At 54.4% G+C, this 24,045-nt stretch overlaps 1 protein-coding gene across 2 annotated transcripts; it reads left to right on the forward strand.

Moving 5' to 3' along the window:
* Positions 1 to 865: 865 nt before the first annotated feature.
* TOR3A (torsin family 3 member A) lies at positions 866 to 23,360 on the forward strand. 2 transcript variants are annotated; one of them, XM_070077201.1, is made up of 6 exons: positions 866 to 1,733; positions 2,076 to 2,189; positions 6,107 to 6,372; positions 7,743 to 7,921; positions 22,399 to 22,523; positions 22,737 to 23,360. In XM_070077201.1, the coding sequence occupies exons 1-6, from the start codon at positions 1,472 to 1,474 to the stop codon at positions 22,985 to 22,987; spliced, it is 1,197 nt and encodes a 398-aa protein (XP_069933302.1). In that variant the 5' UTR covers positions 866 to 1,471; the 3' UTR covers positions 22,988 to 23,360. The 2 variants fall into 2 exon arrangements, with proteins under 2 accessions (XP_069933302.1, XP_069933303.1); XM_070077202.1 differs by having other exon boundaries at positions 22,741 to 23,360.
* The last annotated feature ends 685 nt before the right edge of the window (positions 23,361 to 24,045 follow it).

The following is a 24,045-nucleotide window of genomic DNA, read 5'->3' on the forward strand; positions in this document are numbered from 1 at the left end:
ATGAGGCATGTGCCCTGCATCAGCTGTGTCCGTCTAGGACACGCTGGCCCTCGACTTCAGTAACTGACGATTTTCTGACAGCCTTGTCCCACGCTCCGTGTTCTGGAAAAAGGCACTCTGTGGACCAGCCTTGTGGCGGAGCAGGTGAAGCTGCCACTTGGGACACAGGCGTCCCATACAGGCGCCGGTTCAAATCCAGGCTGCTCTGCTTCCGATCCAGCTCCCTGCTAACGGGCCTGGGAGAGCAGCGGAAGATGGCCCCAAGTCTTTGGGTCCCTGCCACCCATGGGGGAGACCTGGGGGGACTTCCTGACTCCAGCCCCAGTTGTGCCCTTTGGGAAGTGTACTGGCGGATGGAAGATCTCTCTGTCACTCTGCCTTTTTAATAATTTTTTTAAGGGACTCCAAGGCAAGGGAGGCCCTGAAGTCCTTTGCCTGTGGCTTCCGCTGGGCTTGCACGAGCAAGCGGCAGGCCCAGTCAAGAAAGTGCACACAGAGCCACCCTAACTTCATTTTCATGAGATAGAATTGTGAGGGGTCAGACGGCTGGATAAATAGGTAGTCGGGTGGTCCCGATGGAATTCGAGGTGTAAAATACTTGCTTCCTTCCCCCAGAAAAGGTTATCTTTAGCAAGAACAAACAGGCCGCCCTCCAAATGTACCAGGAGCATAGCAAGGGGTTGGTGATGTCCATCTTCCTGCACTCACAGCTCATTGTGAAAGCCAGTCACCTAGCCACCCTTCTGGAGGGTTTTTTTGTTTTCTCCTGTGCGAGCCAGATAGGGTAAGGAATTGCAAATCAGGTCTTTTGATGGGTTCTCCTCCCCGCCTGGTATTCCAGTCTGGTCTGATTGTCAAGTTTTTTTTTTTTTCCCTCTGAAATTGTACTTAAAAACCCCGTGCTCCAGGTCCTCTGGGGTTTTTCCTCTCTTGGAAGCCCACCTCCATGTGGTTCTGGCTGGAGGGCTTTGACACTTACTAATAAATCTTTCAATCTCTCTGCTGTCCGCTTGGGAACGCTTCTTCCGTGTGAGACAAAGAACCGAGCTAACAATTTCCCCGTTACAGAATCTCACTGACGGGAACCCTTGTGATTTCCCCATGACTCGGGGGTTTCCAAGAGCCAAGTACCTCCGGCCCGGAGCTCAGCTGCTGGAGCCGTGGAGCCCTCGCTTCCCCATCCGCAGGGCAGGCTCCGGGCCCAGAGAGCCGGATCCCGCGCGCTCACAGGCATGGCGCGTCGGAGGTGCCCCAGAAGGGCAGCAGGGGGCCCGGCAGGGGCCATCCCCGGGCGCGAGCTCGCCTAGCCTGCCCCCCGGGCAGCGGCACCACCCCGGAATAGCCCTCTGCCCCGCGGCCGGCGCGGCGGTCGCCGAGGGCGCACCAATCGCCGCCCGCGCCCTTGCCGGCGCCCGCCCGGGAAGTGCGCGCCCCGCCCGGCCCGGCGCTCGCGGACGTCCCGGGCCCGGCCATGCCTCGCGGCCCGCTCGGCCGAGGCCTCCTGCAGGTGCTGCTGCTGCTGCTGCTGCTGCCGCCGCCGGCGCTGCCCGGCGCGCCCGAGGGCCCCGGCGCCGCGGAGGAGCCGGGCTCGGCGTGGCTCTGGCGGGGCCTCCAGCGCCTGCCCGAGCGGCTGAAGGCGGCCGGGGCCCTCTCCAGGCGGTACTGGGCGCTCTTCAGCTGCCGAGTGTGGCCCGGCGACTGCGAGGAGGCCGAGGCTGCCGCGACGCCCCCGGGTAAGAGCCGGTGCCGCCGCCCACCGCCTGCCTCCCTCCCCTGCCAGGCCTGGGCAGGAGCCCAGCGGAGTCGCAGCCCCTGCGAACCCCCCGGCCGTGACCCCGGCAGACCTGGCGCCCGGGGGCTAAGGTGCTGGTCTGTCGTCCGCCTTGATGGCTTTGAAGCAATGGACGCGACGGTGCCTGCCCCGCTGCGGCCTCTGGAGGCCCGGTGTGAGCTCGCGCTGCGCCCCGGAGCTGACTTCGGGGTCTGGCTTCGGCACACCGGCTGGCAGAGTTGTCGCCTCCCGGTCATGGGCCAGGGGATCCCGTCCCCCCATCTCACAGCAACTCCTTTTCCAGGCTGGAGCCTCCCCGTGTTGGGCCAGCAGTACCTGGAAATCCTGGCCACGTGGTACTGCAGCGTCCAGGCCTGTTGCGACACCGGGGACTGCAGGATCTCCAACAACTATACAGGTGGGACCCCCTGTGGCCTCAAGGAGCTGGGGAGACCAACGGAAATGTGAGGGTGCAGGCGCCCATCCATCCTCTGGGCCAAGCACCCCCAGCTAGGACATGGGCCGGAGTAGGACACGGGCCGGAGAGGAAATAGCTGGGTGAGGGCCAGACTGGGTTGTCACCCAGACTGACAGTTTCCCCCCCAGCCACCTGTTTCCTCGCTGCGTCCCGCCATCCCTGGGAGCATGGAAGAGGAAGAGCTGGCATCTATTAAGCCCCTACTGTGTGCAGGAATGTGCTGGGAGTTTTGGCAGGGATGAGTCTGACCTAGCCGGTAACCTCTCAGGGTCAGGCCAGAGTACCTCGTCTCCCGGTACCTGGGAACGCCACCCTCAGAGGGTGGTTGGAGTATCAGGTGAGGTCACTGATTGGCAGCCTGGGTTCTGATGAGAAGTGTCCCTATATTATTATTATTATTTTTAAGATTTATTTATTTGAAAGAGTTACAGAGAGAGAGAGAGAGGTCTTCCATCCACTGGTTCACTCCCCAATTGACCACAATGGTTGGAGCTGTGCTGATCCGAAGCCAGGAGCCAGGAGCTTCTTCCACGTCTCCCACGTGGGTGCAGGGGCCCAAGGACGTGGGCCATCCTCCACTGCTTTCCCAGGCCACAGCAGAGAGCTGGATGGGAAAAGGAGCAGCCAGGACTAGAACCAGCGCCCATGTAGGATGCCGGCGCTTCAGGCCAGAGCGTTAACCGCCGATGTGTCCCTTTCTGACCTTCAGTCAGCAAACGTGGCTTTCCTGGATTATCCGGAATCAGTGAGGATGCCTTGGCGGCTCTCCACCCTGAGAGAAACAGGAAGCTGTTTCTGATTATGAACCAGTGCAGAATACTAGCCGTCACTTGGGTTGAAATGCCCATACCATAGCCAGCGCTGCGGCTCACTAGGCTAATCCTCCACCTGCGGCGCCGGCACCCCGGGTTCTAGTCCCGGTCAGGGCGCCAGATTCTGTCCTGGTTGCCCCTCTTCCAGTCCGGCTCTCTGCTGTGGCCCGGGAGTGCAGTGGAGGATGGCCCAAGTGCTTGGGCCCTGCACCCCATGGGAGACCAGGAGAAGCACCTGGCTCCTGGCTCCTGCCATCGGATCAGCGCGGTGCGCCGGCCGCAGCGCGCCGGCCGCGGCGGCCATTGGAGGGTGAACCAACGGCAAAGGAAGACCTTTGTCTCTATCTCTCACTGTCCACTCTGCCTGTCAAAAAAAAGAAAAAAAAAAAAAAGAAAAAGAAAAAGAAAATGCCCATACCAGCGAACCTGTGCCTTCTCTCCTCCAATCCAGCTGCATGTCTGTCACGACTAAACAGCCTCCCTCCCATGTTTTAAAAATATTTATATCTTTTTTTTAAAGATTTATTTATTTATTTGAAAGTGAGAGTTACACAGAGAGAGGCAGAGAGAGAGAGAGAGAGAGAGAGAGAGAGAGGTCGTCCATCCAATGGTTCACTCCCCAGTTGGCTGCAACGGCTGGAGCTGCGCCGATCCGGAGCCAGGAGCTTCTTCCAGGTCTCCTACGTGGGTGCAGGGTCCCAAGCACTTGGGCCATCTTCTACTGCTTTCCCAGGCCATAGCAGAGAGCTGGATGTGAAGTGGAGTAGCTGGGTCTCGAACTGGTGCCCACATGGGATGCCGGTGCTTCAGGCCAGTGAGTTAACCCACTGTGCCACAGCGCCAGCCCCTATATCTGTTTTCACTTTGTTATTTGAGAGGCAGAGAGAACTCACATCTGCTGGTTCATCCCCAGATACCCAAGAGGAAGGAATTCAATCCAGGTCTCCCCCCTGGGCGTCAGAGATCCAATTATTACATCCATCACCTGCTGCCTCCCCGGGTGTACACAGGCAGGAAGCTGGCGTCGGAAGCAGAGCTGCAGCTGACCCCAGACACCGGCAGGCATCCCCGGTGGCATCTTAACCACGGCACCTGCCCTCTTCCGGTGTTTTGTTTTATTTAAGTTCAGGTGGCTTAATTTGCATAGGACAGCTGATTTGCATCTTGACTCTTATTCTGATAAAAAACCATTGGTTCAGTCTGGTGCAAAAGGTTCCTCTTTTTCCAGGGGGCAGTTTCTTGCCTAAAAATTTTTTTTTTTTAGTTTATTTTAGAGAAGAGAAAGCAAGCCATCAGCTATAAGGGTTGAACTGGCAGGAAGTTAACCAGGAGCTAGAACAGGAATTGAGCAGGACCCTCCAGTGTGGACGCAGGTGTCGTAACCGTTAGACTAACTGTGCACTCCTAGCAGTCTCTTATTTAAGTGAGGGCCACCCTAAATAAAGGTTATTTGGAAAAAAAAAAGGTCATTTGGGCCGGTGCTCTGGCACAACAGAGTAAAGCCACCGCCTGTGACGCCAGCATCCCACAAGGACACCAGTTCGGTCCTGGCTGCTCCATTCCTAATACAGTTCCCTGCTAGTGCACCTGGGAAAGCAGCAGAACATGGCCCAAGTCCTTGGGCCCCTGCCCCCATGTGGGAGACCCAGATGGTGTTCCAGGCTCCTGGCTTTCGCCTGGTCCAGCTCCAGCCATTGGAGTCATTTGGGGAGTGAACCAGCGGTTCACTCTCTGTCTCTCGCGAACTCTCTTTTTCAAATAAAATAAATCTTCAACAACCACAGAAAAAGGTCATTTAATGTCAATGACAAATGTGTCAGATGCCAATGACACAGTGTAGCTAGGGGCCATGGTGTGGCTCAGAACAAAATATCGACTGGTGCAGGTCAGGATTTCTGCCAACTCAGGATAAGCTGTGGGCGGTCAGCCGACCGGTGACCTTTGTCCGAAGCATGCCCATTGTTCCCCTGGGGGCTCGGACGTCCAAATTGCTCTGGCTGGGGCACAGGTGCACCTGTGCTGGGCTCCTTGTCTCGCCTCCCCCGGCTGCCAGACTCGGGGCAGTCCTCTCCCAGGGTCACTTGTCCTCGGCCTGGCCCTCACCCCAGCAGGCAACACGGCCCTCCTGTCCTCATGCTAAGAGGAAGGGCTTGGTGTGTGCCACAGCATCGCAACAATGTTTGCTAAATTGCAGCCCTGGCGGAGTGCAGTCTTTCTCTCTCCATCTAGGTCTCCCACGTGGGTGGTGGGGACCCACGTACTGGAGCCATCACCCTCTGTTTCCCAGGGTGCACGGTAGCAGGAAGTGGAGGCAGGACTCGCACCCAGGCCCTAGATAGGGGATGTGTGAGAGTCCCAAGCAGGGACCTAGCCACAGCCCCAGACACCTGCCCCTCCTTGGCTTCAGACTCTAATGAGAATAGCCCTGAAGTCCTGCCTGTCGCTCCCCCTCTTCATGGAGGAACGACACAGGACCCTGCGCTGTTCCTTCGTCTGCTCGGCCCTCCCCGGGTTTGCTGCTGGTTCTTCCCGGGTTGGCTACTATCCCTTCCACCTCCGTGGAAGGGCAGCCCCCCCTGGCCACATTCCCCACTTCCGCAGGGGAGCGGCACACCGCCGGCCGGCTCTCTCGGGGGCTGCACAGGTGTTCCCCTTAGATGTTCCCCTTAGATGTTCCTGGTGCATGCCGTCTCTCTCCTCCTTTATAGTCCTCCTCCGCCAATCCTAACTCGGCTGCCCACACGCCGAGTACGCTGCTCTCCTCCAATCAGGAGCAGGTCCTGCTGTTTATTGGCTGAACTGGAGGCAGCTGTGTAGAAGCTGTTTTCTTCTCTCCCAGCACCATATTGTGGGAGAGCAGATGCACAGAATAAGTCTTAATTCCAGTAACTCAGTCTAGTCCGGGTTGCTCCCCACACCTGCCCATGGCCTGTCATTGTGAGGCCAGCCAGGGTGAACAGCTGACCCCCTTGGAGGTGTCCAGAGGTGCTGGGGGGAGGGGCTGCCGAGGGTGTGGCTCACGTGGCCTGCTCTCCCCGCCCCCAGGCTTAGATTCGGACCTGAGTGGACGACTGCATGGCCAGCATCTGGCCCGGGAGCTGGTCCTGCGCACGGTGAAGGGCTACCTGGAAGTGCCCCGGCCCGACAAGGCCCTGGCGCTGTCCTTCCACGGCTGGTCGGGCACTGGCAAGAACTTCGTGGCCCGGATGCTGGCTGAGAACCTGTATCGAGACGGGCAGAGGAGCGCCTGTGTCAGGATGCTCATCGCCACGATCCACTTCCCGCACCCCAAGTACGTGGACCTGTACAAGGTGAGGCCCGCCGAGGCCGGGAGAGGGCCCCCGAGAGCAGCCGGTCCTTGCAGGGCTGGGGGGAGGCTCCCCCTGGAGCAGGGACGCCTGCTCCATGCAGTCACCCAGGAGCCCTGGGTGTCTCAGGGAAAGACTGATTTGTCCCACACCACTCCTGAGCTCTGTCTTTTTTTTTTTTTTTTTTTTTTTTTTTTTTTTTTTTTTTTTTTAAGATTTATTTATTTATTTGAGATAGAGAGTTACAGAGAGAGGGTGAGACAGAGAGGTCTTCCATCCATTGGTTCACTTCCCAAATGGCCGCATTTGGAGCTGGGCCAATCCGAAGCCAGGAGCCAGGAGCTTCTTCCAGGTCTCTCCATGAGGGTGCAGGGGCCCAAGCACTTGGGCCATCCTCCACTGCTTTCCCAGGCCACAGCAGAGAGCTGGATCGGAATAGGAGCAGCCAGGACTGGAACCGGCACCACAGGTGGAGGATGAACCTACTATGCCACAGCACTGCCTGTCCTTTTTCTTTTTCTTTTTCTTTTCTTTTTTTTTTTTTGAGATTTATTTATTTGTTTGAAAGGCAGAGATAGAGAGAGATCTTCCATCTGCTGGTTCACTCCCCATATGGAAGCCAGGAGCCTGGAACTCCAGCTGGGTCTCCCATGTGGGTAGCAGGAGCCACGCACTGGGGCCGTCGTCCGCTGCCTTCCCAGGTGCATCAGCAGGGAGCTCTGACAGTAGAGCAGCGGGGACTACAGCCAGCACTCTGCTGTGGGATGCCGGTGTTGCGGCCCCAGGGACAAGTCCTTAAAGTCGGCCAGATGATCAGCCCCTCCTCCCGACTTGGCCAAGGTGACGGCACCTGTCTTTGGCTTTCCGCCTGGTACTTCAAGTGTGCCAACCGGAAGGATTGTGTAGCCCCTGAGGACACAGACTGCCGGGGTCACTTGGCAGATTCCCTGCGGCCTTGGAGGGCGAGAGCTCGGTGACCTGAGCCCCAGCTGTCCTACCAGCAAGTGGCTGCTCAGGTGGGCCTTCCCAGGAAGAACTGTGGGCTTCAACTGTGGGGGCACTGCTGGGATGCCAGCCTCCCCCGCCTGGTATAGCCCGAATCCTGCAGGCTGCAGGTGGCACCTGCTTAGGGCCAGAGGAGAGCAGACCGGGAGCTGGCCCTCCCCTCCCTGGCCGCTCTGACAGCCGGGCTAGGGGAGACCAAGGGCGCGGGAGAATCGCCTGGGGAGCTTGCTAGAGGCGAGGGTCCTCGCCCCGCCCCCGCGTGGAGTGCACGCCCGCAGGCCCGAGGAGTCTCTTGCGCATGCTCCCGGAAACCTGGGCGGGCGGGAAGGTGCGCCGAGGCCCCCAGGAGCTCCTGGCATCCCGTGCAGGAGCAGCTGATGGCCCAGATCCGGGAGACTCAGCAGCGCTGCCGCCAGACCCTGTTCATCTTCGACGAGGCCGAGAAGCTGCACCCCGAGCTGCTGGAGCTCCTGGGGCCGCACCTGGAGCGCCGCGCGCCCGGGGACGCCCGCGCCGGGCCACCGAGGAGCATATTCGTTTTTCTCAGGTGAGCTCCGAGGGGCTGCGGGCGGGCGGTGGAGGGGCTCGCTTAGGGTCGCTGAGACCCCCAGGTACAGCGGAGCCTGCTCGGGGAGGGAGCACCACCCTGAGTGCCAGCGCAGCCGGTTCCTCCTGCAGCCTTGGGAGGCCTTGAAGCAAGTGGCCGGCCTTGACCTTGACCTCGAGTGAGCACCTGCCGCGCTGGGTCTGCCACACTGCCCCCGGGGACTTGGCTGCGGCTTCCTGGGCTTCTGTTGCTCTGGCCACGGCTTTGGGGCATGTGAACTTGAACTTGTTCAGCGCCATCTCTAGTGGGCGTTGCAAGTGTAGAGTGCCCTGCTCAGGGCAGTCAGAAGGCAGGTGTGGCCCTGGCGTGCACGGAGCAGGTGTGAACGGTGCTGGGCTGGGATTCCCGCGTGCTGATGGCAAATGCTCCCTGCTGTGTTCGCAGGTGCGCACAGAACCACAGTGTATGGGGGGGGGGGCACGGGGGTGTCCCAGAGCACTCCCTCCTGGCCTGACCAGAGTGCTCACCTTCCGTAGGTGAGGACAACAAAGCCTCGGGCTCTAGTCCTGTCCCCAGGGCCCGGGCCGCTGGCCACTGTCCAAGGCAGAGCCCCTGGGCAGCCAGTTAAGTGGAGGAGCCCAAATGCAGAAGTGGCCGAATGGAGGTGACCCCATGGCTCCCCCACCGCCGCCCTCCCATGTGGTGCTGATGGGTGGGAGTTTGGGGGCCCCTCTGAACCACTGCTCAGAGGGGGTGCAGCATGGGGACGGCAGCTCGGGGTGCCCCCCACGTTTGCAGAGACCCCTTCTACTTCTGCACCTGTGCCGCCGTCTTCCCCTCGTGCCCCCTCCTCCCAGCTCTGCACCCCGCTGGCCTCTCCCACCTGCTGCTTCGCTTGGGAAGCCCACACCCTTGTCTGGGTCACAGCTGCCCACGTGACCTGGTGACCCTGCCGTCTCTGGGCAGATATTTGCCTTGGTAGTATTCAGGCTTTGTGGGCTGTCCCCACGCCAGCCCTGCCCCTCCCCCAGTGACCCAGCCTCGCTGGAATGTGCGGTCTCAGGTCTCAGGATGTGTAGGCAGGGCCTGGGACGGCCCTCCCCGGGCTGAGTCTGCTGGGCAGAGGCCGTGTCTGCTCCCCGGGAGCCTCTGAGCCCTTGAGGAGGAAGCCGTGTGACTGGGACAGGGACGTGGAAGACCATGTACAAACCTGTGGTCTCAGGGTCCAGGGACTCCGCTGTGGGCCTGGGCCAGGTCGCGTTGTCATAGTCCACTAGTGCACCCCAGGCCATGGACATCCAAGGCTACCAGTGCTCCCCTCCCCAGGCCCAGGGGCCCCAGAAGTGGCTGCCCCCAGGCCCTGAGGGTCACAGGTATTCTGATGGGTTGGGGGAGACCGCTGAGTCTCTGGACTGGACTTCTACACTGAGCTGCAATTCACTGCCCCTCTGTGGTGGGCTTTCTTTTTTTAAAAAAAAAATTTATAGATTTATTTTATTTGAAAGAGTTACAGAAGGGGACAGGGGTCTTCCATTCACTGGTTCACTCCTCAGGTGGTTCTCCAGCGGCTGGGGTGGGCCAGGCCAAAACCAGGCGCTTCATTGAGGTGGCAGGGGTCCAAGCACTTGGGCCACGTGCTGCTGCCTTCTCACGCACATTAGCAGGGAGCTGGATCGGAAGTGGAGCAGCCAGGAATTGAACCGGCGCCCATATGGGATGCCAGTGCTGCAGGCTGTGGCTTCACCCACTATGCCCCAGCACCAGCCTGGAGGATTTTTTTTTTTAAGCTTTATTTATTTGAGAGGCAGAGTTAGAAAGAGAGAGAGATCTTCTACCTGCTGGTTCACTCCCAGATGGCTGCAACAGCTGGAGCTGGGCCTAACTGAATCCAGGAGTTTCTTCCAGGTCTCCCACATGGGTGCAGCGGCCCAAGCACTTGGGCCATCTTCTGCTTTCCCAGGCCATAAGCAGGGAGTTGGATCGGAAGTGGAACAGCTGGGATTTGAACTGTCACCCGTAAGGGATGCCAGCACCGAGGAGGAGGGTTAGCCTACCCTGGCACAGCGCTGGCCCCTGGAGGATTCTTGTTTGAAAGGAAAGCACAGCTGATCCAACAGGTCAGTGTGACCTAGGGTGAGGCCCGGGTTTAATCTTGAAACACCCCTAAACCTCCTGTGTGAAATGATGCACCTGGCGCTTGCAGGCCTGCCCCCTGGTGGCATGGGATGACAGGAGCAGGCAGGAGCCGGGAGCCACAGCTGGGGGTGCCGGTCAGAGCAGGTTCTTATCTGGGCTGGAGCCACGAGGGGCCCGCTGGCGGGTTACTGGAAACATCAGCGTCGGCAGCTCTCGTCCATTTGTACCAAGTGCAGCTGCAGAGATCAGAGCCGCTTGTCCTCTGGCTGCTGGGGGTGTGAAGCCAAGAGCTTCGAGCTGGCGGCGACAGGGGGACAGGCAGGCTGCAGAGCGGTCAGAGAGCTCCGGACGGATGGAAACCATTCACGGAAACCATAACAGCACAGGAGGAGGCGCTGGCTGGGGGAGGGGACAGGGACACCCTCCGGAGGGGGCTCAGAGGAGGCTCCGACAAACGTGCATTTAGCCTGTGGTTGCCCCTGGCCCTGGGTGACTGAGCCCCACTCGGCTCCCCCTCCCCGTGATGGCCGGCCCCGCAGCCCGTGCCAGTGTACACGTGGCTGCCTGCCCTGTCTCTTGGGGCCATCTCCTGTCTTGCCTGAGCTGGGGTCACTGGGAGCCCAGCGGCCCTGCGACAGCCCCTCCCCCGACACCAGCCCCCTGCTCCTGCAGGAGCCCTGCAGCTGGGGGCAGATTCCGGCCCCAAGGGAAGGCGGCGCTGGACCACGCAGCCGCCTGGGCGGTCCCGACTGAGGTGCTCAGCCAGGAAGGATGTACCCCCCCTGCCTCGCCCCGCCTGCTGTGCAGGCTGCGAGAGCACCGGCTCGGCTCCCCTTCTGGGTCCCAGGAGCCCCATAGAATCCGGGCGCAGGATGCACCAGGCGCCCACAGCCGTGTCAGAGGCACTCAGGGCTTCTTGAGGACAGAGATGGAGGTGTGGGGGCCGCACTCCCTACTTGCCGCCTGCCTCCCCCCATGGTTCTGCTGATGGACCCCCCATTCTGCAGGGCCTGGGCAGGAGCAGGGGGAAGGGCATGTGCAGAGCTAGGGAACGGCCAGGGCTGGGGCTGTTGAAGGGGGCGGGGGAGGGGTGAGTGCAGTGGGTGGGGTGGAAGAGCCGTGCGCAGGGAGCTGGGGCAGAGGGGAGGGGTCCTTGCAGGGGGTGCTCCAGCCCCAGGTCTCTGCCACCCCAATCCTGGCTTTTTTTTTTTTTTTTAAGATTTATTTATTTATTTGAAAGCCAGAGTTACACAGGGGGGAGAGAGAGAGAGAGGTCTTCCATCCGCTGGTTCACTCCCCAGATGGCCACAACAGCTGGAGCTGTGCCGATCTGAAACCAGGAGCCAGGAGCTTCCTCTGGGTCTCCCACGTGGGTGCAGGGGCCCAAGGACTTGGGTCATCTTCCACTGCTTTCCCAGGCCATAGCAGAGAGCTGGATCGGAAGTGGAGCAGCCGGGACTCGAACCAGCGTCCATATGGGAAGCCAGCACTGCAGGCGGCAGCTTTACCCGCTGTGCCACAGCACCGGCCCCGGCCATCTCAGTAGGGGCGCTGTGGTTTCTTCTCCTTAGCCCATCCTCCTTCCTCTTTCCCGGGCTTCCATCACTGTTCCAGCTGCCTGAAGCCATCACCAACCCTGGAGAGCCCACAGGAAGTACAAATCGCTCCGGAGTGTGAAACCAAGCTTTCGGCTCCCCTGTGTCACGGTGGGGAGGGAGCAGCCAGCAGCCGGAGGCAAACCCCCACAGTGCTGCCGGCCCCGCGCCCCACCTGCTGGCCCGGCCCGGGCTCCTGTCCGGGGAGCCTCCTGAACGAAATGTTTTGTCTAAGGCTTTCTTTCTTTTTAGAAGTGACATGAGCATTGTCCTTGTTCACGTGGGGCCCATGTGATGTGCCGATCCGTGTGCTGTCCAAATCGGGGCAAACGCACCTGGCTCCTCCCACATTTAAGTTCGCTTCTTTGTGAGCACACTCAAAGTCCTTCGGTTTTTTTCAGAGACATTAACAGTGCATTATCACCATCTAGAGTCAGTAGAACCTGACTCTGACGTGGTGTGCATGAACCATTCTGCTGTCCGCTTCTATGGGGTCGCTGTTTTACATTCCATGGGTGAATGAGATCACATGGGACTTGTCATATTTCGCATGACGTAATGACCTCCAGTTCCGTCTGTGTGGGCCCAAATGACAAGACAGCATCGCCTTCTGTGGCTGAAGAGGCTCTGTTGTGATTTGTGGCGCGTTGTCCAGGCCTCGGTGGGTGGACACAGGTTGTTTCCAGGTCTTGGGTGTTGTGGATGGGCTGTGGTGATGTGGCTGTCTCCTGGTTCCCGCGCAGGGCTGTGGCTTGGTCCCTGGACTGTTCTGCACAATGGCTGTGCTCCGTTCTCAATAGCCTAGGCGGCCGTTCCCGTCATTCCTCATCCTTGCCAGCCCTTGTTGTCTTTGGCCTTTTTATTTTATTTTATTTAAGTTGTACAAGTTTCATGTATTTCGTATATACAGATTTAGGAACATAGTGGGACTCCTCCCCACTCCAGCCCCTCCTCCCCCTCCCTCTCGGATTCCCACTGCTAACCTTTAGCACGCTCTGTTTTCGGTACACTGAATGATCATGTGGTTAACCCTACATTAAGTAATAGCGCTCAACAAATAGTAGGAAGAAAAAAACAGAACAAAACACTGTTCCTCTATGAAGAGACAAAGGCTGTGAACAATCATGGAATCTCGGGAAGTCTGTTTCAGTCCAGTACATTACTTGTCAAGTACTCTGTTAGTTACAGTGGATCGGGAAAACATATCTGTCTTTGTGGGAATGGCTTATTTCACCAAGTATGATGGTTTCCATTTGCAACGAGCTTGTTGCGAAAGACAGGGTTTTATTTGTTTTTACGGCTGAATAGTATTCCATAGTGCGTATATGCCATAATTTCTTTATCCAGTCAACAGTTGGACATCTGGGTTGTTTACATATCTTAGCTATTGTGACTTGTGCTGCAGTTAAAATTGGGGGTACAGATAACTCTTTTGTATACTGATTCATTTTGGTTTGGGTAGATTCCCAGGAGTGGGATGGCTGGGTCATTTGGAGGTCTGTATTCAGATTTCTCAGGTCTTCCACAGTGGTTGGACCAGTTCACATTCCCACCACCAGTGGGCCAGGGTACCTTTTCCCCGCGTTCTCGCCAGCGTTTGTCATTTGATGATTTCTGTACGCGAGCCATTCTCACTGGTGGAGTGTGGTGACACCTTGTTGTGGTTTTGATTTGCATTTCTCTGATGGTTAATGATCCTGAGCATTTTCACAAGTGTCTAGGCCATTTGAATTTCCTCTTATGAAAAATGCCCGTTTAAGTCCTTCGTTCATTTCTTTACTGGACTGTTTTGTTGTTGAATTTCTTGAGCTCTTTATATATTCTGGATGTTAACTCTTTATCAGTTGCGTACTTTGCAAATATTTTTTCCCATTTTGTTGTCTCTCCACTTTTTTTGTTGTTGTTCTTTTTGTTTTTTTGCCGTATAGAAACTTTTCAGCTTGATATAATCCCATTTATCAATTTTGGCTTTGATTGCCTGTACTTTTGGGGTCTTTTCCAAGAGGTCTTTGTCTATGTCAGTGTCTTGTGGAGTTTCCCCCATGTTCTCTAATGATTTGGTGGTACTGGGCCATAGATTTAGGTCTTCGATCCATCTCGAGTGGCTTTTTGTGTAAGGTTTAGGGTAGGGGTCTGGTTTCATACTTCTGCATGTGGAGATCGAGTTTTCCCAGCACCATTTGTTAGAGACACTGTCCTTGTCCAAGGGTTGATTTTAGCTCCTTTATCAAAAATAAGTTTGCTATATATGCATGGATTGATTCTGGCATTTCTATTCTGTTCCATTGGTCTATCTATTTTAAAAAAATATTTATTTTATTTATTTGAAAGACAGAGTTACAGAGAGAGGTACAGCCAGAGAGAGAGAGAGAGAAAGAGAAGTCTTCCATTCTGTTGGTTCACTCCCCAAATGACTGTGATGGCCAGAGCTGAGCTGATCTGGAGCCAGGAGCCTCCTCCAGGTCTCCCATGTGGGCACAAGGGCCCAAGAACTTGGGCCATTTTCTGTTTTCCTAGGCCATGGTAGAGAGCTGGATAGGAAGAGGAGCAGCTGGGACTTGAACCGGTGCTTGTATGGGATGCCAGCGCCACAGGCCAAGGCTTTAGCCCACTGTGCCACAATGTCGGCCCCTATCCATCTGTTTCTGTGCCAGTGCCAGGCTGTTTTGATTATAACTGCCCTGTAGTATGTCTTGAAATTGGGTATTGTGACGCCTATGGCTTTATTTTTGTTGTATAAGATTGCTTTAGCTATTCGGGGTCTCTTGTTTCCATATGAATTTCAGCATAGTTTTCCCTAGATCTGCAAAGAATGTCATTGGTATTTTTGATTGGGATCACATTGAATCTATAAATTGCTTTTGGTAATATAGACATTTTGATGATGTTGATTCTTCCAATGCATGAACATGGTAGAGTTTTCCATTTTTTAATGTCTTCTCTTTCTTTAGTCTTTTGTAATTTTTTTTAAGATTTATTTGAAAATCAGAATTACACAGAAGGAGAGGCAGAGAGTGAGAGAGGTCCTCCAACCACAGGTTCACTCCCCAGCTGGTCACAATGGCTGGAGCTGCGCTGATCTGAATCCAGGAGCCAGGACCCTCCTCTGGGCCTCCCACGTGGGTGCAAGGGCCCAAGGACTTGTCTCAGGCCATAGCAGAGAGCTGGATTGGAAGTGGAGCAGCCGGCTCTTGAACCGGCGCTCATATGGGCTGCTGGCACTGCAGGCCAGGGCATTAACCCGCTGCGTTGGCCTCTGTAATTTTCATCGTAGAGATCTTTGACATCCTTGGTTAAATTTATTCCAAGGTATTTGATTCTTTTTGGAACTATTGTGAATGGGACTGATCTTAAAAGCTCTTTCTCAGCTGTGATGTTGTCTGTGTATACAAAGGCTGTTGATTTTTCTGTGTTAATTTTGTATGCTTGCCACTTTACCAAACTCTTCTGTGAGTTCCAATAGTCTCTCAGTGGAGCCTTTGGGATCCTCTACACAGAGGATCATGTCATCTGTTTGATTTCCTCTTTTCCAGTGTGTATCTCTTTGATTTCTTTGTCTTGCCTAATGGCTCTGGCTAAAACTTCCAGGGCTCTATTGAATAGCAGTGGTGAGAGTGGGCATCCCTTACTGGTACCGGATCTCAGTGGGAATGCTTCCAGCTTTTCCTCATCCAATAGGATGCTGGCCATGGGTTTGTCATACATTGCCTTGATTGTGTTGAGGAATGTTCCTTCTATACCCAATTTGCTGAAGGTTCTCATCATGAAAGGGTGTTGTATTTTATCAAATGCTTTCTCTGCATCTATTGAGGTAACCATATGGTTTTTGTTCCTCAGTTTGTTAATGTGGTGTATCACATTGATTTGTGAATGTTGATCCATCCCTGCATACCAGGGATAAATCCCATTTGGTCCAGGTGAATGAGTTTTCTGATGTGTTGTTGGATTCAATTAATTGGAATTTTGGGGAGAATTTTTACATCTTTGTTCATCAGGGATATTAGGGTATAGTTTCCTTTCTCTGTTGCATCCTTTTCAGGTTTAGGAATTCATTTCTGTATGATCTATATTAAGGTGATGCGGGCTTCATAAAAGGAGTTTGAGAGGATTTCTTCCCTTTGAATTGTTTTGAGTAGCTTGAGAAGAATTGGAGTTAGTTCTTGAAATGTCTGGTAGAATTCAGCCGTGAAGCCATCCGGTCCTGGGCTTTTCTTTGTTGGGAGGGCCTTTAGTACTGATTCCATTTCCGTCTTAGTTATTGGTCTGTTTAGGTTCTCTGTACCTTCATGACTCAGTTTTGGTAGGTTGTATTTTTCTAGGAATCTATCATTTCTTATAGGTTTCCTAATTTGTTGGCAAACAGCTCTTTGTAGTAATGATGATTCATTTTATTTCTGTGGTGTTTGTTGTTACATTTCCTTTTTCATCTCATTTTAATGATTTGGGTCTTTTCCCATTTTTTTGGTTAATTTATCAATTTTATTTTTTCAAAAAATCAGCTTTTCATTTCACTTTTTCTTGTATTTTTTTTGTTTCAAATTTGCTTATTCTCTACTTCTAATTATTTATTTCCTCCTACTAGTTTTGGGTTTGGCTTGCTGTTGTTTTTCTAGGTCCTTGAGATGCAGTCACAGTTCTTTTATTTGGTGTCTTACCAGTTTCTTCGTGAAGGCACCAATTGCTATATAAAATTCCCTCCTAGCACTGCTTTTGCTGTATCCCTTAAATTTTCATATGAAGTGTTGTCATCTTCATTTGTTTCTAGAAATTTTTTGATTTCTTCTCTGACCTATTGTTTGTTCAAGAGCATGTTTTTCATTTTTTTTAAAAGATTTATTTCTTTATTTATTTGACAGGCAAAGTTAGACAGTGAGAGAGAGACAGAGAGAAAGGTCTTCCTTCCATTGGTTCACCCCCCAAATGGCTGCTATGGCTGGTGTGCTGCGCCGATCTGAAGCCAGGAGCCAGGTGCTTCTCCTGGTCTCTCATGCGGGTGCAGGGCCCAAGCACTTGGGCCATCCTCCACTGCCTTCCTGGGCCACAGCAGAGAGCTGGCCTGGAAGAGGGGCAACTGGGACTAGAACCTGGCGCCCACATGGGATGCTGGCGCTGCAGGCGGAGGGTTAGCCAAGTGAGCCACGGCGCTGGGCCCCAAGAGCATGTTGTTCAGTCTCCATGTGTTTCTGTATGATCCAGCGGTTCTTGAGTTGTTGATTTCCAGCTTCATTCCATCGTGGTCAGAGAAGATGTAGCAAATGATTTAAATTTTTTTTGAATTTGCTGAGACTTGCTTTGTGGCCTAGCTGTGCTGTATCCTAGAGAAAGTTCCATGCACTGATGAGAAGAGTGTGTACTGTGCCGCTGTGGGGTGACACGTTCTGTAGATATTTGTTAGCCTCATTTGGTCTATAGTGTCAGTTAACTCTTTTGTTTCCTTGGTGATTTGCTGTGTGGTTTATCTGTCATTGTTGAGAGTGGGATATTGAAGACCCCCGTTAGTATTGTATTGGAGTCTCTGTCTTCCTTTAGGTCCCTTAGTGCTTCTTTTAAATAGCCAGGCATCCTGTGGTTGTGTGTGTATACATTATTATAGTCCCATCCACTTATTGAATTGATCCCTTAATCATTACATAGTGCCCTTCTTTGTCTCTTTAAATATATTTTATGTTAAAGTCTATTTTATCTGGTATTAGGATGGCAACACCAGCTCTTTTTTGGTTTCTGTTAGCATGGACTATCTTTTTCCATCCTTCCACTTTCAGGCTCGTGTATCTTTGTCGGGGAGACGTGTTTCTTGTAGGCAGGAAATCGATGGGTCTTGTTTTTAAATCCATTCTGCCACTGCATCTTTCAGCTGGAGAGTTGAGGCCACTTACATTCAAGGTGACTGTTGATAAGTAATGACTTGGCCCTGCCATTTTTCCCTAGTTATTCCTATTGTGTACTTTAGATTTCTTTTGTACTTGTACTGGGGGGTTTTCTGCCATCTCATTCTTTTGTAATGATGGCTATCTTCCTGTGTTTCTGTGTGTAGCACCCCCTAAGCATCTTTTGTAAGGCTGGACAAGTGGTGACAAATTCTTTCAGTTTCTGTTCATGAATGTGAGCTTTGCAGGGTCTAGTATTCTGGGTTGACAGTTTTTTCTTTTATGACTTGGTCTATATCTTGCCATTCCTTTATAACCTGTAGTTTCTGATGAGAAGTCAGCTGTGAGTCTAATTAGAGATCCTCTGAAAGTAATATGGCATTTCTCTCGTAAACATTTTAGAATCTTTGTTTTACTATGGAGAGTTTGACTGCAGTGTGGCGTGGTGAAGATCTTGTCTTGTCTTGTCTGTTAGGGGTTCTATGTGCTTCCTCTACTTGGATATCCCTTTCTTCCTCCAAATAGGGGAAGTTTTCTGTTATTATTTCACTAACTAGGTTTTCTAGTTCACTCTCTCTGCACCCTCAAACCCCTAAGACTCATATGTTGAGTCATTTAATAGTATCCCATAGGTCTCCAAAACTGTTTTTAAGTTTTCTATTTTCTTCTTGTTTTTTTTTCTTCTTTTTCTGATTATAAGATTTCCAATGATTTGTCTTCTAGTTTAGATATTCTTTCTCTGCCTTGCGAACTCTGCTGTTAAGACTTTCCACCACATTTTTTATGTGGTCTATTGAATTCTTCAGTTGTAATATTTCGTTTTGATTTCTCTTCAAAAATTTCATGTGGAAAAATTTCATTCATGTCATGTGTGGTTATCTAGTTTGTAAATGTGGTTCTCTTTGCTTTTGAGTAATCATATGAATAATTTTTTGAATTCCATTTCTGGTATTTCCTCAGTCTCTTCATCTTCACATTCTAATACTGAAACATTCTTGTGTTCTTTACTCTTGTTTCCTGAATTTCTGGCTCTATTTTTAGGTGTCTGTGGAGTTGTTTTGTTTTGATTTTTCTTCTGATGCCTTTTTCCTGGGGCTCAGCCTCTGTGGCACAGTCCATGTCTGCTTTTTCAGTGAGTACCAGGAGGTGGTGGTGGGTGTGGCCTGGGAGTTCTAGGGTGGGACAGGTTTCCAGGGTAACGCCCAATTGGGCGTGGTGGAGCTCGTTACCCAGCTACCCCCTCCCCTTTCTCGTGTGACTGCCAGTCTCCCAGGTCTCAAGTACACAATAGTCGCACAGTCGCAGGGGCCAGAGGTGTCTCTCCGCCCTGCCAGTCTGTCCATCAGCAGAGAGGCAGAGCTGCCTTGGTGTTTTGACTCTGGGAGTCTGCGGGTGTAGCCACCCAGCCAGGCTCTAAGACCATGGGGACTGTAGACCTGTTCCCCCTGCAAGAATCTCTGGTTCACATGCTGAACGCTGCCGACCTTTGGCTTTTTTTCTTTTCTTAAACAATATTCATTCATTCATTCGGCAGAGTTACAGAAAGTGAGAGGTCTTCCATCTGCTAGTTCACTCCCGACATGGCCACAATGGCCAGGGTTGGGTGAGGCTGAAGCCAGGAGCTTCTTCGGGTCTCCCACGTGGGTACAGGGGCCCAAGCACTTGGGCCATTTTCTACTGCTTTCCCAGGCCATAGCACGGAGCTGGATGGGAAGTGGAGCAGCCAGGACTCAAACCAGTGCCCATATGGGATGCGGACACTGCAGATGGAGGATTACCCTACTGCACCACAGCACTGGTCCCCACTCTGCCCCTTAAAAATAAGAGGATCGTTATTTTAAAGATCCATTATTATTTATATAAAGACAGAAATGAAGACTAGAGAAATATAAATGAACTATACACTTGCACTCCCCAGATTTGGAATTTTTGATGTCCTATTTCATATTTTTCTAGAACACCTGTACTGAGTATTCTAACTAAATGGCTTATGCATCATGGTTGCTGTATTTTAGATCACTGTGAACTTGTATTGTTACTCATACCAGTGAGTTTTCTACCTCTCTTGTTGTCTTCTGACTCTTGTGTCTATCAGTTTGAAAACTTCCTCTGGTATTTTTTTTATTATTATTTGAAAGAGTTATATATATATATAGAGATGGATCTTCCATCCACCTGTTCAATCCCCAAATGACTGCAACGGCCAGAGCTGCGCTAATCCGAAGCCAGGAGCCAGGCACTTCCTCTGTGTCTCCCACATGGGTGCAAGGACCCAAGGACTTGGGCCATCCTCCACTGCTTTCCCAGGCCACAGCAGAGAGCTGGATCGGAAGTGGAGCAGCTGGGACTAGAACTGGTGCCCATGTGGGATGCCAGCGCTGCAGGCTGGGACTTTAACTTGCTGCGCCACAGTGCCAGCCCCGCTCTTGTATCTCTTGTTAGATGGTCTGATGTACTCTCTCAGCTTTGGACTGGAGATGTCCTTTCTCCCTCCTATCCAGAAGACAGCTTTGCTGAGCACAGAATTCCTGGCTGGCAAGCTTCCGCTGCTCGCCTAGCGTTTTGCTGTGGCTGCAGCCAGGCAGAGGGAGACACCCTGATGCTTTGACAATCCTCTTTAGCTGTAACCTTGGAGAGCATGATTACAACCCGACCTGGGACCAACTAGGTTGAACTGAATCTGCACGGTGTGACCAGCCTTCCTGCACCTGGGCTGTTCTATCTTGGGCAGGGGTGTCTTCTGCTATTAAGAGTTATTTGAGAGGCAGAGTTAGATCTTCCGTCCACAGGCTCACTCTCCAAATGGCTGCAATGGAGCTGGGCAGACCCGGAGCTTCTCTGGGTCTCCCACGTGGGTGCAGGGGCCCAAGCACTTGGGCCATCCTCCACTGCTTTCCCAGGCCACAGCAGAGAGCTGGATCCGAAGTGGAGCAGCCGGGACTTGAACCTGAGTTCATATGGGATGCCAGTGCTGCAGGCGGTGGCTTTACCCGCTACGCCACAGCGCCGGCCCCGATATTCTCTTGGAATATGCTTTTCTTGCCCTCTCAAGTCCCTCTTGAACCTCAGTAAGATACTTGCTCTGAACCCGCTCCCCGAGTTCCCTCCAGCCGTCTTCATTCTTGGTTCATTTCTTCCCCTTCAGCTGTGTAGGTCTGGTTAGCCTGCCTGGAACTCACTCCTCCTCTCTTCCCTTTGACCTATTTTGGTTTGCTACCTTCTGCCACACTTGGAAGTTTTTTGCTTACTGTTCCTTTCTGAAAGGTTTGATTTCAAGGTTAACTCCATCTCTGTGAGTGAATAGAATCATTTCTCTACGTTCACTTGCTGCTCTCTGAGTTTAAGACAGGTATTTCCTAAAAACAGAGCTTAAAAAAGTTTTAAGATTTATTTATTTGAAAATGTGAGAGATCGATCCTCCAGCCATTCACCTCACTCCCAAAATGGCCACGAGCAGCGGAGTTCCCGGCTTCAGCCCGGCCCAGCCCCATCTGGTTTTCAGGGGACAAAGCACCTTGGGCCTTCTGCTGCCGCCTTCGCTGGAGCATTACGGCGCTGGAGCAGACGCAGAGCAGCTGGGACTCGAACCGGTGCTCTGCTAGGGGAGGCAGGCGGCAGCTTACCCTGCTCCGCCACAAACCAGTCTTCTAGGTGACTCTCCAGATGCCTGCAATAGTTGGGGTAGGCCCAAGTCAGGAGCCAGGCCTCAATCCAAACCTCCCGTGTGGGCGGCAGGGACCCAGCTACTTGAGCCATCGCCTGCTGCCTCCCAGGCGCACGTGAGCTAGAATCGGGGGTGGAGCCAGGGTGCAAAGCCGGACACTCGGATGCAAGGTGGGTGTCTTAACCCCCATGCAGAAGTCCTAAGCAGCCTTGGGTTCTCACTTCTGCTGTTTCTGCACTAAACGGCGCCCTAAGTCAGTGCGTGCCACGCCCCTGCTTTGGTGTGTTACTGCCGGGGGTCCCGTGCCTGTTTGGCCCAGATCTGCAGTGGGCATGTTCTTCAGAATGAACTGGAGAAGGGCTTGGCTCATCCTTGGGAGCTTCTTCCTACGACCAGGGTCGGAAGGCTGGGCGTCTCCGTACAGGGACACCAGGGGCTACTGGGGTGGACTCAGGCCCGGGGCCGCCGTGAGCAGCCACTGTGCGGTCAGGAATCTATCAACTGGGGCCGTGGGTGCTGCAGGTGGTGGCCTGAGCCGAGAGCACCGTTAGGGTCTGCCTGGTGCTGGATTGAGTCCCAGCATGGCCGAAGCAATCCCCAAGTGGACCCGTCCCTGCCTGGGGAGGGGGACTCTCTGGGCTTTATCTGGTGCTGGGGCTCGTCGCGGAGGGCCTGGCACTCCCAGAGCTTATGCACCTGCTATCTCCAGGGGTTGGGGGGAGGGTGGTGGGGTGGTCTCTGTTTGAAGCCCACGTGCTGGTTCCCTCGCTGTACGCTCGGGCGGGCCGTGAGACACCTCTCCCCGTATCCAGCTGCTTCGGGCCGGGAGGAAGCGGGGTAGGGGGCCTCTCTCTCCTTCCCCCTTCTGCATGTGTCTTGTCTTCTCTGACTAAAGGCAGACACTGTGGTCTCTCCCCTGGCTCCCAGGAAGGTGGCTGGGGTGGGAACAGCTGTTCCGCCGGGGGGTGTCTCAGCAGGGAGATCCTTACTGGAGTGCGGCTGGGGCCACACTGCCCCGCGCCCCCTAGCGGCAGCACTCAGTAAGGACGGGACCATGGCCGGCAAAGCACAGCCGTGACTTACTGCGTGGCCGTGGCCTCTGGGCTGCGACAGCAGCTCCTGGGAGGGAAGAGCGGGCCTCGTCCCCGTCCTTTCGGTAAGGCTTGGGGAAGCTCAATTTAAAGCCGAGTTAACGGGTGCTTCTCTCTCTCTTAGTAACCTTGGGGGCAATGTCATCAACGAGCTGGTCCTGGAGTGGCTGCAGGCTGGCAGGGCCCGGGAGGAAATCACCGCGGAGCAGCTGGAGCCCCAGCTCCGGGCTGAGGTCGCGGCGTCCACGGGTGAGTGACCCAGGGCTGGAGGGAGCCAGGGCGGGTGCAGACACGAGGAGCCCACCCGGTCAGCCCAGGGAATACGAGCGGTGGCTACTGAGGCCCCGGGCCCGGCCCCTGGCGTGCTCCACCCTGCCTGCAGGGGATGCACACAGCTGCACGGTTCCGGCCCTCGCAGCCGCCAGCCCCAGCCCTGAATGTAACTCTGCGTCTTGGTTTCAGACAGCGGCTTCGGCGCCAGCCGCCTGGTGAAGGAAAACCTGATCGACGCCTTCGTCCCCTTCCTGCCCCTGGAGTTCGGCCACGTGCGGCTGTGCGCACGGGACGCTTTCCTGAGCCAAGGGCTCGCGTACACAGAGGAGGCCCTGGACAGCATCGCCCGGCTCATGGTCTACGTCCCCAAGGAGGGGCAGCGCTTCTCAGCCCAGGGCTGCAAGTCTGTTTCCCAGAGAATTCACTACTTCCTGCCGTGAGCACTCAGACCAAGACTGGGCCAAGGGAGCGCGCTACGGGAGGGGCACCGTGGCTCCCAGCCGCCGCTCTCGTGGGAACGACACCAGGTGCCTTAGCAACTCCCACTCCACAAGGTGCGCCAGTGAGAGGCGCCTGCTGCCAGGACTCTGCACGGGCCTCCCTGGGCTCGCAGCTCCTGTGTGCAGACCTCAGCGGGTGGGGTGGGGGGCGCGGTGGGCGTCAGGTGCCAAAGCAGAGACTGCCGCTCTGTGGCCGAGGGGGCGGACAGCCTGTGTGTGTTTGTAAAGCATGGGGGTGGTGGCTTGTACGACAAACACAACAATGCAAGAAGGAGCCTTGCCTTGGCCAAGATTAAAATGTGGCTTTCTACCACCTCGGCCAGCCTTCTGCCTGAGAGCCAGGCTCGGGGACTCCTGCGGGCCGTGGCGGAGATGGGCTGCCATTGCACAGTGCTACCTCTCAGCACCCAGGTTAAAAACAAACACAGGATGGAGGAGGGCGTGGCAGCATGCGGAAGACAGTGACAGGCACAGCCCAGGTCTTTCCTCTGTCTCTTCCCAAAGCTCTCGTCTTGAGCCCCCGGGAAATGGAACCCCTCTGTCCCTCCAACCCCGGCACACACATTGTTGCACTCCATTACTCAAGTGCTGCCCTAGGGTTAGGGAGTACCGAGCACAGCCATCGCGGGTCCTCCATACAAATGGCCAGTAAATAAAGCAGCCCAGTTTCACACCACTCATGCGGCCCAGGTGGGCATGGCTGCCACTCACCATCCTTTAGTCCGTCCACTCAGCGCGTCTGGAGACGGTATGCAGGCCACCTGATCCTAGCACGTGCCCCCACCCCCCCCATGGTGTGCTGTCCACCTGCAAGCCGCAGGCACACCACAGCACTTGCGGGCCAGTTCCCTGGAGCCAGGCTGCCTGGGCAGGAGTCGCCTCGGTCACCTTCCACCCGGAGCTAACCTCACTTTCATCCTCGTTTCCACTTGAGCCCAGCTGTACCTACCAGTGCTCAGAACACAGAGCTGCAGACATAAAAAGGAAGTTGGTTCCTG

This window comes from Oryctolagus cuniculus, chromosome 7 (assembly GCF_964237555.1).
Source record: "Oryctolagus cuniculus chromosome 7, mOryCun1.1, whole genome shotgun sequence".
NCBI lineage: Eukaryota > Metazoa > Chordata > Mammalia > Lagomorpha > Leporidae > Oryctolagus > Oryctolagus cuniculus.